We start from the raw sequence: 21,054 nt of genomic DNA, 5'->3' as shown, positions 1-21,054 counted from the left end.
TGAGATAACATTCATCTAGCACTTTGCAAACCTTAAAGTGCTATAGAAGTGTTATTATTATCATTATTTTTTGTTGTTGACTAGAATGAGAGTTCAACATGTAATGTATAGCAGACTGCATTCTTACTGGGCTAGTTGCTACATTCTTGCTCCCCTTCTTGTTGTTAACATGGACCCCAGGCTTTTGCTGTACATGTCTTGCATGGGCTTGCTCATGTCTGGACTCAAGCATAGTAGCACAGACAGAGCTTATTAAAATTCCATTCTCAAAGCAAAAGAAAACCCGATACTCTCCTTTCCTCCTTCCTCCGATGGATAACCATTCCAGCAAATCAAAACACCTGAAAGCATCAATCTTTGTAAACATTTTAATTACAAAAACAAAGGTGTGGATGTGTGTCTTATGATACATTAAGGATTTCTTGGCTTCAGAAAGAGGTATGCATTCCTGCAAACTAAACAAGAACGCAGCCTTTTTCTAGAAAGAACTCTGACTGCAAGTTAGGAACATCATGTGATCCAGTATGGCTTTCCATGCACAGGTTTTGTTTTGTTGTTTTAAACTGGGTTTCTTAATTCATCTTGTATCAATATGCATTCTAGATCTTTTACAAAATACTTTAAACATACCTGCATGCACTATAGCATCTCCTGAAATATGTTACTATTGTGTACTTAATTACCACCATCAGGAATGTGGTAAAGAAATGAGGTTCTTCTTAAAAACTTAGATTTCACTGTAGCATGTTGTAACAGCCCATTATATATTAAATGCTACTATTCAGAATTTTCCATAGTAATGCATTATGTATAAAATTGCCAATTATTTAACATGCAATTAGTTTCTTTTTTAGTAATGGCTGAAAATAGTAGTCCGTGTGTGTGCACTGCTTCTGGTTATATTATGATACTAAATGGCTTTTTTGTTATTCCAATTTTGAAATGCAATTGCTTGAGCTTTCCCAGAAATACATCAGCAGCTCTGGTAGCAGGGAATTGTTGGGGAAGGTGCATGGGAAAAGGAGAGATAGCACACAGGTTTTAGTTGTCAAGTGAAAAGTTTCTGAGAACCTGAGAGAGTTGCACTGTGTTTTTGGGAAGGGCTCGTTTCATGTTAAAGGCCCTCTTGTAGGCTCTCATATCAGCTCCTTTTTGTTTTAAACTTCCTGGATCTTGAGTTCCAAAGATAGAGATTTTTAAAATTGGTGTTACACTCCAGCCAGCAGCAGGTGACAGGACAAGCTGTCTTCTGAAGCTGAGTCCCTTGCAGCCCTTGGGTCCTTCATGACTCTTCTGATAGACTTTGCTGAGAGGCCGTATCATCTAGGCCCATATCCTCCTGGCTGGCCCTCCGACAGATCACACTAAGGCTCTCTGCCATAGCTTGAGGAAGATGTTGATCCCGAAGCCGACCCTGTTCTGTGGCATATGTTGTTTCACAAGGCTCCGAGAACTGTTTCCAAAACAAAAAAGAAGTATGCAAATAGCTTAGTAAAAGTTACTGGTTTGGTACTCTCTAGTAGCATGCATCTCTGTGAATAGGCCCAGTGTATCACACTGGTGGTCCAAAGTGACCTTGGAAACCTTGGTGAAACAATGACTTCTAGTCTTTAAACTGCAATAGATTGATCAATGGTCTTAGGTCAGAAAATGAGTTGATGATGGACTACTTTGAATTCTACATTTAGCACAGGGTCTCACAATGTATGGTGGAAGCTTTTCTCATATAATATGGCATCAATGTATTGGAATGATATGACCTTTGGAAATAAGGCCATTTATATTTCTAGATTTCCTGTACTTGCATTTCCATTATGTTTTACATTCTTACCAAATATCATAAAATGCTGAAATTTTGATGTTTTGACTCACATCTCAATTAAGAGGCATTTTCATTTTGGCTGCAGTTGATTTTGGCTAAATAATACTTCTATGTGGTAGAGAAGAGGGAGAAAGGTAATATATGATAAATCAAAAGCTGATATTTTTCTTGTTTTATACTTGCAATGAGAGACAAAAGAAGTAAAAAGCAGGGATACTCTGCTGTTTTGCAGCGGTGGAGGACTATGTGAATGAAACATTGCATACAATGACAGACATTTTTAATATGATGGTGAGTTTTGCTGAACTGAGTTTTTTTCCTCTTTTTATTGTTTGCTATAAGGGATTGCTCTCTGAGAGTAGGAAGAGGAAGAATACACAAACAATATAAAAACAAAAGATATTAATGAAGACTTTTTTTAAAGCCTAGGAATAATTTCTCTAGAGGTACAACTTTAAATATTTATTTCCAGTCATTCATAGCCATTCCATGATAGGAAATTACAATTCTGGGATCTTCTTCATGAGTGGCTCCCTCCCAAGAATGACAATTTGTAATCCAGGGTCACTGTGTCTTCTGATTCCTCCCCTAAGTGACTTTTCTTTTAAAAGTCAGCAACAAGGTTGAGAGTACAAATGATAGAAGCACTAAATAGGGATAGTAATTGTGATTTTATCAGTACAGGGCACTCCATGTAAGGAAACTCCCTCTATCAATGAATTCAGCACCTTCTCTGTAGTTACTTGTAGTCTTTTCCCCCCTTTCTTAATATTTTATTTTCCAATTACATGTAAAAAAAATTTTAACATTCATTTTTTAAAATTTTGAGTGCCAATGTAACTTACAGTCTTGAAGAATTGCTTAAATCAGTGAGACTTGACCAGACTCACACAGCCAGAAGTGGGACTTGAACCCAGGTCTTTCTGACTTTGAGATCAGCTCTCTACCCTCCAGTCCATACTGCCTTTCAAATGATAAAGTGGAACATGGGAAACTTCCAGCTTCTAAGATCTCATTTGCTAATGCAACCAACACTTTTCCCTAGCACAAACACCATTAAAAAAGAACAGCTGGAGCCCTGAGTTTCTCTGAAACCAATGCAGTTTATGTATTCATGTAACATCATCTACTTGGGGTTCTGGACTGGCAGAAATTCCCAGCATTTTACTACTTAAAAGTAATGTCCATCTCACTATGTTGAAAACTGTGGCTAATAACGGGACAGCATACAGATCAGATCTTCGTGTTCTTTTTTTCTTTCCTCTATTTCAGACCAAGATGATCTGAAGAGACTGGGCCGAATGGATTGAAAGAAAATGCTGCCTCCTGTATGGATGAGTGAAGAACACATTGTTTTCTCCCATCCGAAGATTTTGTGCTAATGGCGGCGTTTCTGCTTAGCTCGGTTGTATCTGGCAATCTCCAACCATACTGGGGTATTATTATTTATAGGACTTGTTCTCTAGATCCCGTTTGCTTCACAGAACTGCCAAACCATTTCATGTCTAATTACTTTGTCGTTTATCACTCTGGGAACCCTATAGTGAAGAAGATGGAATCCTGGAAGTAGATTGATGGGAATCATTAAGCATCAAATGTTAAAACAATGTAGACCAGTAGCAAATATGGTAGATTACTCCTGCTAACACAGAGCCATCTTACCCTTGTAGTCTGGCTCATGGCTCTCGCAGAGGGGCCCATTGCAATGTTGACGCTGCTAGAGGACAGGGTATCACTGGTATTTCCTCCATCTGCAGCTGAGAGCCCAGAAATGACCAGTGCACTGGAAAAACTTCTCTTGCCAAACAAGAAACTGAGGGTAGAGCTGGTGGATGAGCCTAGGCTGGATCTGATTAGTGCCTCAGCTCTCTCTCGGACATTGAGATGGCCAGTCGTAGAAATAGGACGAGGCTGAGAGTGCAGTGATGTGGTGGAATTGTGCAGGGAGAGCTGACTGCTGGAAAGCCTTTGGGCAATTTCGTGGACAGATGTGGAAGTCTGGAACAAGGATGGATGGCTTTCCAAAACTGGGCCAGACAAACTTGAAATGGGTGGTCTTTGGATGAAGGTAGCATGTGCCTGAGCCGACTGACTCCGGCCTTTTCTTCTGCCTTAACAAGAGAATAAAACAAATATTCTGTCAGTGAATATTGCTGCTGCTAACCCCCCTCCTTCCCTTGCCCCCCCAAAATCCTCCATACAATGTGGTAGAGTAGATGGAGTGTTGGATTTGAAGTGAGGAATATCTGGGTTTGGATTCTGCCTTTAACACTAACTAACTTTGTACCCTGGACAATTCAATCCACCTCCTTGAGATTCAGTTTGCTCATATATAAAATGGGGCAGGAAGATTGGACTGAATCTCAAAGGTCCCTTCCAGATCTAAATCTATGACCGTGTAATTTCCATTTGGTGAATAAAAACAAAACTTGTAATTACTTTGGAAAACCTTAAAGCAATATATAAATATGAGTTATCACTGGTTCAAGGAATTCAGGCTACTCTATCAGTAAAGGAATCATAGGTGCTTGGAGGTGATAAAGACCTTTGATATTATCTAGTCCAGCTGCTTTACTTTACAGGTGACTAGACCAAGGATTAGAGAAATCACACAGAAAGCTAGTGGAAGAAATGTTTCAAATCCAGGCCTAATGACTCCCAGTACTTTTATTTCCCTTTTTTGTTTTTTCTTTTATTTTTTTTAAACTACTTATTACATTCTTGGAGTTGAAATTACTAATTTAAAACAGGTAAAGAGACAAGACTTAATTATTGGGGCCTTGGTTTAAAAGAAGAAGAAAGCGAGAAAAACTTGATCACTTTAAATTTCCTTAGAGCAGGGGAGAGATCTGAAAATTTTTTTAATATTATATGCTCCTTTGCAATCTGGTGAAGCCAATGGACCCCTTTTCAGAATAGTGTTTTTAAATATATAAAATAAAATACATAGGTCTTATATTACAATATAATTTTATTCCAATATAGTTACCAAAATACATTTTTAAAAGTTCCCAGGCCCTAACTTAAGAACCTTTGTGCCTAAAGAGATAAAATAATATAAATGGTGGCAGTTTTGGTTTTAGGGCTTTCCCCTCAAAACTTGTAAACTCTGTATCCCCAGTGACAAGCATAGTCACTTCGTATACCTTGCAGGTGGTAGGTGTTTAATTTAATGAACATTTATTATGTGCCAGGCACTATTCTAAGCACTGGGGATATAATTAATAAGAATAAAAACAGTCCCTGTTCTCGAGGAGTTTACAATTAAAAGGGGAGATAACACATAACACGTGGCAGGAGAGGAATGGGGTGACTGACACCTGCAGACGTCTCGTTCTGGGGGAGTTAAAAGCAGGCAGAGCAGCAGATCCAAGGCAGAATGAATGCCCTGCCCTCTATAAAGGAAGGCACTAAGAGGGGTTTGGTACTCTTCTCTCCAGCCCTCCAATCAGGGGGGCTAGGAGGCTGTGGAAGGTGGGGTCAGTCAAGGCTTGGGTTAGCAGCAAGGTGGTGGTTAGTTTAGAGGTGAGAGATGCTTAAGAGGTGTTATTGAATTGAGTCATTCAACAATTTTTTAAACTGAATATAGTGCCTATTGCTCTAAAGGAATTCCCTCTTGAAGAATCTAGGTGGTACACTAGAGAGAGGATTAAGTCAAGAATCAGGAAGAACTGAGTTAAAATCAGACCTCAGACACTAGCTGTATGACCCTGGGCAAGTCACAACCTCTATTTGTTATAGTTTCCTCAACTCTAAAATGGGGAGGATAATAGCAGCTACTTCACTTCTGGGTAGTTCCACTTCTGGGCAGTTTTAACTGATAGAAATATCCTGACATCATACCTAAATTTGTTTCTTTGCAGTTTCTGCCTATTTTTCCTGCAATGTACTGCCCCTTTTGTACATGAACATTTTTTTTTTTTGCCTAAAGAGACACCAATAAAAGATATTTATGTGAGAAAAATAACGAGACAGTTCCAAGGATCAGGGAGAAACTAGTAAGAGGAACTGTCTGAAAGCACTCAGAAGCACAATACTGACTGATGGCAGGGATAGCCGCCTGACATTGCTGTCCTTCAGTCTATTTTCACATCATAGTTTTCAGGGTTTTGAAGGATACAGCTAAGAAACTTACACACCACAGAATTGTTTGGGGACTATGAGAAAAGTGTACATTGTTATACTTGATAGAACTGTGGGTTTTGCATTTATCAACCTGGGTTGAGTAACTGAGATGTGTAACTCTGATGAGGATGCTTTGATTTGAGGCATTAAAGGTGATCAGTGAAAAGAGGAGATAAGAAGACACAGGGACCCCCTGAAGGGAGATGCTGATAGTGGAGGCAGCTCTCTCCAGCATGAGAGAAGCAAGGTGCAGGAGAATTAGAAGATAAAGCCAGCTGCTTTGGGTTCAGTGAAGCCAAACAAACAGGCTCTGCGGATTCTGGGTATCACTGAAAGGAAGCAGAATTCTCTTTCTGCATAAAGAACTGGTTGGGTTTATTGCCCTTCATGCAATCTATAGCCTAAGATGGGTAAAACCTTCCAGAAGCTTACCTGTGTTGTCCTTTACTGCCCTCTGTGGCTTAAAAGGAATTAAAAGAGGGGTAAAGATAGGCTTTGCATCTAATTTGCTGTGAGTTTTGCTGGAGAACAGATGTTGCTTTACTGAGAGCTGATTGGAGAAAATAGAATCCTGTGTTATTTGCAGACATGACTGGGGAAAGGCTGCATTGCCCTATACCTCTTGACAACTTGGGAGAGGAGAAACCTACAGTGGCTTGCTTGCATTTCCTTTTACTGCATTTTATGGCTTGAGAGGGGGAAAACTCTCATAGCCTATCAAGAACAGACCTAATTAGCTTGGCAGATTCCAGACTTAAAGGAAATGCTGTGTCACCAAAAGAATGTAGTGCTATAGCATTATGAAAAGACCATTTCCTCCTGCTCTTTTCTCCCCAAAGATCAGAAACCCCAGGATCTCTGGGTTTTCTTCCTTTGATGAGTCCTCAGTCTCCTTTGCTGTGTCCTCATTCTCTTCCTAATCCCTTAATAGGAGGGTTCCTTAGTGGTCCATCCTCAGCCCTCTTCCTTTACTAATTATCTCTTTGCAATTTCATTCATTCCAGTGACATCAACTCCCTCTCTAACTTCTCAGTAGCAATCAGTTGTAAAATCCTATCAACTCCAATTTCCTAACACCCTAATTCTCCTCCCCCAATCAGATCTTTTATCAGCAATGACTGGATATTAAAATCTCATTCCAGAAAGCCTTCCTGCCTCTGATCCATCTCCTCTGTTCATTTTATTTCCAGAATAATTTTATCCATGGATCTGGTTAAAAAATAAAACAATCTCTTCAGTAGATTCTTATTGCCTACTGAATAAAGTTCTAATTTCTTTGTCACGTACTTTCATAATCTGGTTGGTTGTTCAGTTGTTTCAGTCCTGTCCAACTCTTTATGGCCCCATTTGGTGTTTTCTTGGCAAAGATACTGGGGTGATCTGCCCTCTCTTCTCCAGTTCATTTTGCAGATAAGGAATTTGGGGCAAATGGTTAAGTAGCTGATCCAGGGTCACACAACTAACTAGTAAGCGTCTGAGGCTGAAGTTGAACTCGGATCTTCCTGACTACAGTCTTGGTGTTCTATCCACTGTACCACCTAGCTGCCCTAACATCATATGGCACCACCCCTCTTTTGCAGCTGTATCTCAGTTGTATTCCTCTCTATTTCTCTGGTCCATTTGGACTACTCTCTTTCCTCAAAAACATGTACTGTGTTCTCAAATCTCCATACCTTTTTAAAAAAAGCTTTATCAGTGCCTTTGTTTTTATGTTATTGTAATTTTTGGACATATTCTATCCCTAATACCTTCTTCGAAGACTGCTTTGCAGCCTTTGACATTGTTGAGGATTCTATTGTTCTTAATACTCTAGGTTTTTGTGACACTGCTCTTTTAGGGTTTTTTTCCTCTCTGTCAGATTATTCTTTCACAATCACCTTCACTGGATCTTCATCCAGGTCATGCCAGCTACTTTTGAGTGTCCTTTAAGGTTGTTCTGTCTTCTCTTTCTCTTCTATACTATTTTGTTTAGTGATATCATTAGTTCCCATGGATTCCATTTTCATCTCTCTTAACCTCCAGATTGGCATCTCTAAGTGCCTATTGAATATACCAAACTGAAAGTTCTGTAGACATCCTAAACTCAACATGTCCAACATGGAGCTCATCTTTCCACCCCAGCTCTTCAGCTCTTCCTAACTTTTCTATTACTGTGAAAGGTACTACTATCCTCCCATTACCCAGGCTTTCAACCTAGATGCCATTCTTAACTCCTCCCTCTTTCCCCCACATTCAATCTGTTGCTAAGATCTTTTGATTCAACATTTATAATATCTCTTGTATATACACTCCCTTTTCTCTTCTGACACTGATCCCACCCCAGTATAGGCTCTCATCACCTCACTGTCTAGACTATTCTTCTAATCTTTTAGCTGGTTTCCTTGCCTCAAGTCTTTCCCTATTCCTATTAAATTGGTCTTCCTAAAGAGCAGGTTTGACTAGGTCATCTCTCTATTTCATAAACTCTAATGCTTCACCTCTAGAATCAGCAATAAAATCTTCTATTTAATGTTCGAGGCCCTTCATAATCTAGATTTTTCCTACCCTTCTAGTCTTCTTACACCTTATTTTCTCCAACATACCTTTTAAAAATATTTTATTTTTAATTTATGGAATAAAACAAGCACTTCCATAACAGAGTATAATTTAAAAAGTTGATTGCTCATGAAACTACAAATCTATTATGCACAACTTCCTATTCCTTCTATTTCCAAAGATGATTAGGGGAAAAGGAAAATAACCTATATCTTCTAAAGTATTTATAGCAGCTCTCTTTGTGGTGACAAAGAACTGGATATTGTGGGGATGCCTGTCAATTGGGGAATGGCTAAACAAGTCATGGTATATGATTGTGATAGAATACTACTATGCTATAAGAAATGATGAATTTATCTTAGATAAACATGGATAGACTTGCACGAAATAATAGAGTGAAATGAACAGAACTAAGAGAACATTGTATATAGGAATAGCAATATTATTTTAAGAACTTTGAGTGACTAAGTCATTTTGACTAATATAAATACCCAAAGTAACTACAAAAGATAGATGAAGGAAAATACTATTTCCATCCAGAGAAAGAACTGTTAAGTAGAAATATGGATAGATTAATTTTATATGTATGTATGTGTATATATATATGTATGTTCATATGCATATTTATGTCTAATGATGACAATTTCTAGGATAAGGATGGGGGAGGGGAAAAGGAAAAAACTAATTTACATGATAACTTTATTATAGATTTTTTTTTTTTTTGCTTTCTGGAGGGGCAGTTGGGATTAAGTGACTTGCCCAAGGTCACATGACTAGTTTTAAGTGTCTGAGACCAGATTTGAACTCAGGTCCTCCTGACTCCATGGCCGGTGCTTTATTCATGTGCCATCTAGCCTCCCCTTTACTATAGATTTAAAAGGAATAGCAAGTTGTATCCAACATACTCTTCAATCTAGTAACAACAGCCTCTTTGCTGTTCCTTGAACACAATACTTTATCTCCTAGCTCCATGATTTTTCCTGGCTGCCCTTCATGCCTCTCTCTTATCTCCACTTCCTGGATCCCCTAGTCTCTTTTCCGAATTTCCCTTAATTTTACTGCCTTCCCTCAGTCCATTATCTCCAATTAATCATGTATATATCTTGTTTGTAACTAATTGCTTGCATGGTGCTTCCCCCATTAGACTTCTTGGTCCTTGAAAGCAAGGATTGTTTTGCTGTTCCTAACACTTTGTACAGTGCCTGGTACATAGTAGGTGTTTAATCAATACTTGTTGACTTGACTTTGCAAGACAAAAAAACCCCACAAAAACAATTCAATAAACTGCTTCAATGATGGTATCTGATATTATATGCAACTCTACATTTAATTCCCCATCTTTCTTCTGAGAAGAGGGAAGCATATTACATTATATTTTCTCCAGGACTAAGACTGGTTGTTATAGTTACTTAGAGTTCTGCTTCCTTTCAATGTTTACAGTTAATTTGTTACAATTACTGTGTATATTGCTATACTTAATTCACTCTGCATCATTTCATATAAATCTTCCAAGGTTTCTCAAAATTCCTCATATACATAATTTTTCTCTGTATAATAATTTTCCATTATATTTATTTATCAGTTTGTTGATCTATTCCCCAATTATTTTTTGGCACCAACTTTATCTCTAATGCTTTGCTGCAACAGAAAGTTCTGTTATGAAAAGTTTGGTTTGTATGGAGTATTTCTTTCTGTTCTGGGCCTCCTTGAGCTATGTGCCCCATAGTGGGATTGCTGGGTAAAAGAATATGAATAATTTAGTCATTTTGCTTACATGACTTTAAATTATTTTTCCAGAATGGTTGAACCAACTCAGCTCTACCAAGAGTATATAAATGGGCCCACCATGCTTCCAACTTGTTTCTATATTTTTGTTATCCTTGCTATTTTTCTGGGTGAAAGGTGAAACTACAGACCTGTTTTCATTTGTAGTTCTCTTACCATGAGCAATTTGTCTCTTTTTCATGCTCTTTCCTAGGCCCAGGATGTTTTCCCTCTCCATCCTTTAAAGCCTAATTCAAATGCTAGTTCTTCTATAAAGTCTTCTGTTACCATTCTTCCTCTCTTACCCCATAGCATTTCATTTTGTAACTCTCTGATGTATTTATCATGTAATAATGTCTATTCTAGTTATTTTTGCATTTATAAACTCCATGAAAGTAGGGAGGGACATAGTCTTACCTAAACTGAATTCCCCTTAGCACAAGGCTTTTTGCACATGGAACCTATATAAGGTTAAATATCAATCTTCCTTATCACCATCCATTTATATTATCTTTCTCTGTGGTATCCCATGATAAAGTTACAAGCCCTCAAATGCCTTGGTTGATCTCTCTTGTGGCTCACTGCCACTGGAATTCATTGCCATTTTGTGAGAAAATCTAGCCTTAGTGTTAGAAGGGACTAATGAAATGCATGAGAAATGGCTACATCTCTTAATCCTTCTATGTCTGTAGGCACACAAATAAAGAAAAAAGGACAAATCTTTTGGTCATAGAAACCACTAGCTCATGGCTTACATTTTGCATATGATGGCCCCAAGATGCACAGTTTACATTGCTTATTCTTTGCGCATAGCCAGACACTTAATCCACAATTTCTTATATGAATATGTCGTGATGGCAAGGCTTCAACTTTGCTCATTCAGAAAATTCAATTCAATATTTATTGAGCATATACTATATGTAAGGAATTATAATGGATTCTTGGGATACAAAGATAAAATTAGGAAGCCCTTGCCCTTTTTAAGTTTATAATAAGGTACTGTAAAATGAATATAATCTAATGTTACACATGGCTCAATCAAGCCTAAGGCCCTATATAAGACTCTCCTCATTGGGAGAGGGAATGATCACTCAACTATCCCTGCCTGTGTATGGGGCATTTTTGGTCAATAATTCTCTCCACCAATGAGGACACCCTAAGGTAAGTCCTTAGGTTTGTGCCCTAGGTTATATCTGTAATCAAAATTGGACAATAATTAAAAGAAGAGGTGCTTACAAAAATGCTAACAGAAATTTAAGGAAGTAGCTTGAGGGAAATGATAGATCAGAGAAAACTTCTGATTTTGCTTGATTTGTGTGTGTTTAAAATTTTATGACTCATAAGACTACTTAGTAAAGAGAAGTATAAGCTTGTACTTTATTAACAACAAGAAGTAGCAAATATACTTTTAAAATAAATAAGGAACCTTTCTTGGTGGGCAAAGATCCATCCTCTGAACATGTGAACATACACATATCATTTATATTGGTAATTCTTCAAAAATATCCAGATACTTATTCCTTGATTTATTCACTGAATATCATTGGAAAAAAAAAACAAATTCTAGTAATTCTGAGATGCTTGAAGTATCTCTCTTTAGGGAGCCCTGAACAGAGAAGTGTTCATTGAGGAGTAACTCCTTAGGGGACAAAACCTAATTATACTGCTGAGAAATTCCAAAGAGCCTGTTTCCTTCCAAACAGCTTATTGGTTGAAGTGGTTTCTAATGAAATGACCCTTCTCCATAGCATCAAGCAGAGAGGGGCAACTAAGAAACAGAAATGGCTTAGTTGGAGTGAAGGTAATGATGGTCCTTTCCAGAGGGCAGTCAGTGGTTGTGCTTTCCTTTCCTTCATATGACCCAGCTTTTATTTTTTCTCTTGTACATAAGAAAGAGGGCACACTTGGCCTAACGTGTCATAGGTGGAGTTTGCCAGGACTTCCATTAGCTTTCTTGGAATTAGTGTGGTTAAGACCCTTGTGTGATGATTTCATCATAGCCCCGTCCATCTCAGTGATTCAAGAAAAAGGGAGAGTTGTGGCCTATGTTAACTGTCCCAACTGATTAGTTTAATGTTATATTCAAAAAAGATGGGGGGGAGGGAGGAGAGGTGACCTTGATAAATTGGGATTAAGAATGGAGATGGTGATTTGTTAGTTTGTTCAGAGTTTAGCATGACCAAACATCTGTTTGTGATTTAAACTGTAAAGTTGACTGCTGTCCAAAAAATGTTCCATATTCATCCCTTAGTCAGTGGTTACAATGTTGCATAGTGGACCACCCATATTTGGCCAGAAATAATTCACTGAGAGACAAAGGAACAACAATTTCTCTACATTAAGGACTCTACAAAGGACCAAAGGCTAGGTACACCCCACAGATATTGAGAGCTTCAGGTTTTACTGGCTTGTTCTGTGTATTTTTTTTTTTCAGACAGACTGGCACCAGTCAACCAAGTTAAGCATTAAATTAAGAAAATCTAAGTTTATTTTTTGCTTCTCAAAATCATTATTTCACAATTAACCTTACCTTTTCAATTACTTTGCTATCAGATTAAATGTTCCTGGGGAGTTCATTCTGGCATCTGAGTTTCATAGAACTAGAAGATTTATCAATCATTTGCAGATGATTCATATTTATAGTACAATCCACTCAACCCTATTTATTAACTATTTCTGGGGCAAACATCCTAACTAGTAAATAAACAAGCAGATTTACTCTTCAGTTCCCCATCACAGACCGATACTTCAAATTGGTCATATTAGGATACTGAAGTTCAGTGGTGGCCACCAAACCATACATAAGCATCCCTGTGGGCCACATATTGACTTAGAAAGCCACATATTAGTATTATTTATGTTTTGTTTTATTTTAATTAATTTTGTGAAATATTCCCCCATTACATTTTACTCTGGTTCAGACATACTTGAGAGTGTTGTGGTCCCATGTTTGACACCTCACAGTAGTTCACTTGATATAAGCAACTCAGTCACCAGACTCTACTAAAAGATAAGTTTAATATCCAGTTCTTTCAACACACAGATGGATCTGTAACCTCCTCAATGTGCATATTTGATAGGCATATATATGTTGCCTTCCTCAGCTGAAATGTGAGCACCTTGAAGGCAGGAGCTGTTTCATTTTTGCCTTTATGTTTCTCCCATCCACCAACATCTAGTGCCTGACACACAGTAGCTGCTTATTGGCTGACTGACTGATTGATGTGGGGTGCTCCCTTCAGTGGTTTAGATCACATCCTATATCCTCGCTCTGTATTGCTCGCACCCAGCTATGACCAGAAAATTGACTCCAATATGGTGACTTTCAACAAGTAGATTGTAAGTCATACTTTATTATGAAAAGCAAAACCCTTAAAGTCTCCATCTACAAATGAGAGGGATGCTTGCTATGTATATGAGGGAAGCAATTCTCTGTTGACATAGGGAATAAGCATAAACCTTTTTCCAAAGAAAAGACATGAGTAATTGTTTGTATTGTCCCACTCATACAAAAGTCTAACACTTTTCTCAGAATCAAAAGACTTATTTGGTGAGTTGTGCCTAAATCCTTAAAAAGCCTATCAGCCCACACAGACACATATTCTCTTTATTCCACTCTCCATTTCTGCACCATCACTGACCATGTACACAACTTGTGCTGGTTAGACAAATCACTGTCCAAGTATTAGTGACTCTAAAATATTTGATTGTTGGGAACTAAATTGTAGTATTTTCACATCTGGAAAATACCAAGATTAGAGCTTTATTTTTTTTAAATGAGTTTTTTTTTTTCCATGCAAAAGACTAATGTTAACTAACAATGTTAACTCCCCAAAGCTCAGGATCATTTCTCAGGTTTGATTTTTGTTCCATCTGTTTGGGACTAAATATTTGAGTATGAATTCAAATGAGATTTTTAAATTTCTGACTCATTACAGCCATCGTTGTAGCCGACTGCATTCTCATCTCCTGGCAATCTCTTCTCTCACTCTGAAATGTCAGAGATGGCTAGAGGGAGGCTCCAATTGGAGATAAATACAAGAGCTGGGGCATCAGAAATGCTTCTGTAAACGCATATTTGACAGGGTGAGCAGCTGTTAAAAGGAATGAATTACCATGGTGGGCCAATCATGAAAGCTAACACAGTGCTCTGTTTCTAACACGGGGGCCTTACACATGATAAGGGCTCAATAAATGTTTTCAGAGTGACTAAGTGAGAGAATGGCAGAAGCTGGTTTAACAGAACTTTTGCAGCTGAAAAAAACAAACAGATATTGCTTGTCCTAAAACTTAGTTCTTTCCCACCATGAAACTCCTGATGTGAATTTGTCATACCATTGCATTTTTGAGCTAAGATTAGGGATAGGCAAAGTAGGCAGCTAGTCATGCTGCATCTTATGGGAAGAGGGGATAGGGGGAGAAACGAAGAGTATTTTAAAATATTGCATTTCTTAAAAATGCATACCACGTGGTGGCCCAGTCCTGGAAGTAGGCTCATCAAATGCCCCCATGAAGGTAGGCAGTAGACAGAGTCTTTGGCATATATTCCCAGGAGTTGGACCTTTTGGCTCAGTTCACCTGGTCTAGTCTTCCCTCCCCATACTTTAGGTGCTGCATCACATAGGTATCAACCAATTAATCAGCAAGTATTTATTAAGCACCTAGATGCCAGGATCAATGCTAGGTTCTAGAGATACAAAAGAAAAAAAATAATCCAGTCACTTTCCTCAAGGAGCAGTTTTCTAAGAGAAGAGGGCACCGTCTGGGGACTCAGCAAGCCTTCAGCTTAGAGGCTACTTCTGGTGCTTAACCTACCTGGCCTGTATGTACCACCTTGAGAAGAAAACCGAAACTGGGAGATTTCTTTCCTTGGATGTTCCACGCTGTTTTCCTGGCTGGAACTGCTTGAGTTGCTGCTGCTCCCTGCTGAAGTACCCCCTCCGCTGTCCACTTCTTCAATGTTGCCTCCACTGTGCTGGCTGGCATTACAATCCTTACGCATTCTGTGAACACGGGAGATGCTTCATCAAATTCTCAACAGGACACTTCCTGTGCTGAAAATTCTGCTCAGCAACTAAGCTCAAGGTAACTACCAATCTCCTTCACCATGTCTACGAGGTTAATATTGCAAGTAAGAATGTCAGGAGAGAAGGAAGAGTCTTCATTCTCACCTTAGTGATTTTGTAGAGGAAGAAACTTCCCTGGGCTGAATAAGCAGTACCCTTTTACCTCCACCCATCCCTTAATTAAAAGCTTGGAGAAAAGCAGCATTCAGGCACAACTCCTTAGAATTCAGTCCAAGGAACACAGAGTAGGAAGATAAGGCTTATTAAATTGACAGGACCATGCTGAGGGAGGTCAGGCCTGGCTTTCTGTAAGGTATGTGGGACAATTACTCATAAAGATCCCCAGCCTCTGAAGCTCTGTGGGAACCAACGCCAGATTCTCAGCCTCTGTAACTTTAGGAAATAGCCATCTTCTCAGTTGTGTAAGAATCCCCATCATTTCCGCATCTCAGACAATGGGCCCAAGCCTATTTACTATTTTCCACGTACACCCTTTGTGTGTAATAGCTTTGAATCACAAGAGGAAACTGATTAGCAGTGGAATTTAAAGTCTGAGCAATTTGTGGTTTCTCCAACATCCACTTGGATGCAGGGCTTTTTCATTAGAAAACCTACCTTAACCACTTGTTTAGGAACCAGGACTTAATGTTGTCCAAGCTGATAGGTCCACCCCAAACATTCCTCATCTGGCTGTGGGTACCCAGGTAGGATGTGGTTAAGGGAGAAACATACATGGGGTATCCCAGGGGCTGATCACAGGAGGAATTGATCAAGTTCCTTAGGACCTGCTTATTATTCTGGATACTGCCTCTCTCTGGATTACGGTTACGTAGGAATATAAGCTCTTGCTGTTGGCCAGCCCAGAGTCCTCGGACGCATTCCTTGTTAACCTATAGGCCAGGGTTGGGTCAGGGAAGAAAAGAAGATGGATTGTCAAGTCAATTCTTCTATTTTAACTTCTATAAGAGTGTACTGTACAGTAGATAAAGGTGGGCTGGAAGTGAAAGTATCATAAAATGTAGAGTTACAAAGGACCATGCTCCACTTCTGTGGAGCAGTATATAAGAATGCTGAACCTGACACCAGGATGACCTGAGTTCAAATCCAGTCTCAGATACTTACTGTGTGACCTTGGGCAAGTCTCTTAACTTCACTAGGCCTCAGTTTCCTTATCTGTAAGATAAGGATAATAAGAGCACCTATATAACAGGATTGTTGTGAAGATCAAATGAGATAATATTTGTAAGCGCTCAGCAAACTTTAAATTGCCTTGCAAATGTATTATTTATTTAATCTACTTATTCATTCATTCATTTATCTATTTGTTTATTTATTCATATGTAGCCCATCCCTCTCAATTTACAGATGAGGAAACTGAAGGAGACTAAGTCACACAGCTGAGAGGGCCTGAACCCAGGTCCTCTGACTCCAGATAAAGAGTTTTTCCCATGCTACAATAATGTCTCTAAATTAGAAGACCTAGGTTTGAATACAACCTTATTACACACTTGCTTTCTCTATGACCCTGGTTAAGTCATTTAAGCCTTGAGAGCCCTGAGTTTTCCTATCTGTAAAATGGGGATAATTATATTTGTATTACTTACTAGTTACCTACTTCTCTGAGTTGTGTGGGAGGTGTTTTCTAAACTTTAAAGTACTTACAGATGTTAATTATTATTCATGGAGAGGGAGTAGGGATCTGGGAGTAGGTCCGTGCCCTGATGTTCTTCTGGACAAAAGGCAAGAGAATATTCCAGCCTTAGAAAGATGGGCACCCACAAGGGAAATCAAGAGGAAATAGGATTATACTGCAACACATGGGATAATGGTTCCAATGAAAGGAAGCATTTTCTGACAGCAAGGGTTTTCAGGCCCAAGAATGGCTTACCTCCTCTGGAGTCTTTGACAATAGATATAATCACAAAGAAAGAGGAAAAGGAAAAGGATTTATGTAAGCTCTTTTTGTGATGGCAAAGAACTGGAAATTAAGTAGGTGCCCCTCAGAGAAGAGCTGAACAAATTATGATATATGACTATAATGGGATACTATTGTATTATAAGAAATAATGAAAGGGATAACTTCAGAGAAACCTGGGAAGACTTTTATGAAGTGACTCAGAGTGAAGTAAACAGAACCAAGAGAAAAATTTATAAAGTAACACCAATATTATAAAGATGACTTTGAAAGGAATTCAAACTCTGAGAAATGCAATGACCAACCACAATTCTAGAGGACTGATAAAATATGCTGCCCGACTCCTTACAGAAAGGTTATGGACTTGGGGTAAAGAATGAGACAAAGTTTTTGAGCATGGGCAATATGGGAATTTGTTTTGCTTGACTATGTACATTTGCTATAAGGGTTTTGCTTTTCTTCCCAAAGGGAGTGAGAGGGAGAAAAAAAAATAGATTTGTGTTAATCGAAAAAGTAAAATTTAATTTTAAAAATTGATTTCTGTCTGCTTGGAATTGCCAAAGCAATAGGATTCCATGAGACAAACCAACATCTATATCATGGTATGTGACCTATATCACTCCCTTTAGATATGTACTGCTTTTTCTAACTTTTTTTTGGACTATTTAGTATATTCTTTCCCCAGTTATATGTACAAACAATTTTTAACATTTGTTTATAAAACCTTGAGTTCCAAATTCTCTCCCTTTGTCCTTGCCCATCTCCCTCATTGAAAAGGCAAGCAATTTGATATAGGTTATACAAAACATACCTATAATAGTCATTTTATCAAAGAAAACATAGGCCAAAAAAAAAAACCTCAAGAAAAATAAAGAAAGTTAGAAAAAATTATGCTTCAATCTGTAATCAGATACCATCAGTTCTTTCTCTGGAAATGGATAGCATTTTTCAGCATAATTCCTTCAGAGTTACCTTAGATAGTTGTATTGCTGAAAATAGCTGTTATTCAAAGCTGATCATCTTACAGTATTGCTGTCACTTTGTACACAGTAAATTTCACTTTGTATCAGTCCATGAAAGTCTTTCCAAGTTTTTCTAAGAGCATTCTGTTCATCATTTCTTATAATACAATAGTATTTCATCCTAATCACATACCACAACTTGTTCAGCCATTCCCCCAACTGATGAGCATCCCCTCAATTTCCAATTCTTTGACCCAGAAGAGAGTTGCTATAAATATTTTTGTACATATAGGTCCTTTTCCTTTGTTTTTCATCACTTTTGGGATACAGACCTAATGGTGGTATTACTAGGTCAAAGGGTTTTATAGCCCTTTGGGAATGGTTCCAAATTGCTCTACAGAATGGTTGAATCAGTTCACAGCTCCACCAGTGCATTATTGTCTCATTTTTTCTCATTTCAACATTTATTATTTTCCTTTTTTGTCCTATTAGCCAATATAATAAATGAGGTAGTACCACAAAATTGTTTTAATTTGCATTTCTCTAATCATTAGTGAGTTAGAGTATTTTTTTCAATATGGCTATAGTTTTGATTACTTCATCTGAAAACTGTTCATATTTTTTTATCATTTATCATTTGGGGAATAGCTCTTATTTTTTTATAAATTGGACTCAATTCTTTATATGTTTCAGAAAGGAGAGAAACTGGCTCCAAAATTTTTTCAGTTACTATTGCTAACTATATTTGCCTCCATTCTATTCCTCCCCCCCCCCCCCCCGGTCATTTATTTTATTCTCTCTCTCTTTTCACCCTTTCCCTTCTCAAAAATGTTTTGCTTCTGACTACCCCTCTCCCAATCTGTGCTCCCTTCTATCACTCCTCCCATTTTCTTATCCCCTTCCCCTCCTAACTTCTTGTAGGGTAAGATAGATTTCTATATGTGTGTATATTATTCTATGTGTGTATATTATTCCCTCTTTGAGCCAATTCTGATGAGAATAGGGTTCCCTCACTCCTCCCACCTCCCCCCATTCCCCTCCACTGTAAAAGCCCTTTCTCTCCTCTTTTATGTGAGATAATTTACCCCATTCTACCTCTCCCAGTACCATCCTCTCTTACCTCTTAATTTCATTTTTTAGATATCATTCATTCATATTCAACTCACATCTGTGCCCTTTGTCTATAGATACTCTTCCTAACTAAACCTAGTAATGAGAAAGGTCTTATGAGTTACAAATATCATCTTTCCATGTAGGAATATAGACAGTTTAAAATTATTATGTCCCTTATGACTTCTCTTTCCTGTTTACCTTTTTTTGTTTCTCTTGAGTCTTGTATCAGAGAGTCAAATTTTCTATCCAGCTCTAGTCTTTTCATCAAGAATGCTTGAAAGTCCTCTATCTCGTTGAATATCCATTTTTTTCCCCTGAAAGATTATACTCAGTTTTGCTGGGTAGGTGATTCTTTATTTTAATCCTAGCTCCTTTGCCCTCTGGAATTCCTTTCATGTAGAAGCTGCTAAATCTTGTGTTATTCTGATTGTAGCTTTATGATACTCTGTTTCTTTCTGACTGCTTGCAATATTTTCTTCTTGACCTGGGAACTCTGGAATTTGGCAATAACATTCCTGAGAGTTTTCATTTTGAGATCTCTTTCAGGAGGTGGTCAGTGGATTCTTTTAATTTCTATTTTACCCTCTGGTTCTAGACTAGAAGAACAGTTTTCCTTGATAATTTCTTGAAATATGATATCTAGGCCAGGGGTATGGAACCTATGCCTTTAACGTCACATGTAGCCTTCTAAATTCTTAAGTATGGCCTTTGTTCTTTAAAATTTGAATTCAGTCAAAAGTCCACACTTAAGGATTTAGAAGGCCACATGTGGCCTTAAGATTGTAGGTTCCCCACCCCTGGTCTAGGCTCTTTTTTTGATCATGGCTTTCAGGTAGTCCAATAATTTTTAAATTACCTCTCTTGAATCTATTTTCCAGGTGAGTTGTTTTTCCAGTGAGATATTTAACACTGTCATCTATTTTTTCATTCTTTTGGTTTTGTTTTATTCTTTCTTGATTTCTCATAAAGTCATTAGCTTCCATTTGCTCCATTCTAATTTTTGGGGGGGTCTTTTTGGAGGGGGGAAGGGAGGGAAATTGGGGTTAAATGACTTGCCCAAGGTCACATAGCTAGTAAGGGTTAAGTGTCTGAGGCTGGATTTAAACTCAGGTCCTCCTGACTCCAGGGCCAGTGCCTCTTCACTGTGTCACCTACCTGTCCCTCCATTTTAATTTTTAAGGGATTTTTTTTCAGTGAGATTTTGGATCTCCTTTTCCATTGGCCAATTTTATGTTTTAAGGCATTTTTCTCCTTACTGACTTTTTGGATCTCTTTTACCATTTGAACTAGTCTGTTTTTTAAGGTGTTATTTTCTTCAGTATTTTTTTTTTCTGTCTCCTTTACCAAGCTATTGCCTCATTTTTTTTTCATAATTTTCTTGCATCACTCTCATTTCTCTTCCCAATTTTTTCCTCCACTTCTCTTAGTGGATTTTCAAAATCCTTTTTGAGCTCTTTCATGACCTGAGATCAATTCGTAGTTTTCTTGAAGGCTTTGCATGTAGGAGCTTTGACTTTGAGTGTATGTTTTGATCTTCCTTGTCACCATAGTAACTTTCTATGGTCAGGGATTTTTTTCATTGATTGTTCATTTTGCCAGTCTATTACTTGACTTTTAGTTAAAGTAGGGCTCTGTTTCCAGGGTGGAGTTTGTACTGTTCCGAGCTTCAGGGTTTTTGTGCAGCTGTTTTCAGAGATACTTCTAGGGACCTGTAAATTTTCAGTTCTTCCAGGGTGGTATGATCTAAGGAGA

The 21,054-nt window shown here is 38.1% G+C and overlaps 1 protein-coding gene across 1 annotated transcript in view; it reads right to left on the bottom strand.

Annotated features, from left to right (window-relative positions):
* Window positions 1–354: 354 nt before the first annotated feature.
* PCNX2 (pecanex 2) overlaps window positions 355–21,054 on the bottom strand; it is a 395,419-nt gene continuing 374,719 nt past the window's right edge. Inside the window, exons 31-34 of the mRNA XM_069064863.1 lie at window positions 15,928–16,202; window positions 15,062–15,249; window positions 3,485–3,933; window positions 355–1,453 (exon numbers count right to left, since the gene is read on the bottom strand). Coding sequence (XP_068920964.1) covers window positions 1,283–1,453; window positions 3,485–3,933; window positions 15,062–15,249; window positions 15,928–16,202 — 1,083 coding nt within the window. The 3' untranslated portion in view covers window positions 355–1,282. The remainder of the gene's footprint in view (window positions 1,454–3,484; window positions 3,934–15,061; window positions 15,250–15,927; window positions 16,203–21,054) is intronic.

This window comes from Petaurus breviceps, unplaced genomic scaffold (genome assembly GCF_028583685.1).
Source record: "Petaurus breviceps papuanus isolate PSGF00001 unplaced genomic scaffold, PetGlider_PUasm1.0 90650, whole genome shotgun sequence".
Classification (NCBI taxonomy): Eukaryota; Metazoa; Chordata; class Mammalia; order Diprotodontia; family Petauridae; genus Petaurus; species Petaurus breviceps.
This window is presented reverse-complemented; position numbering and strand designations above follow the sequence as displayed.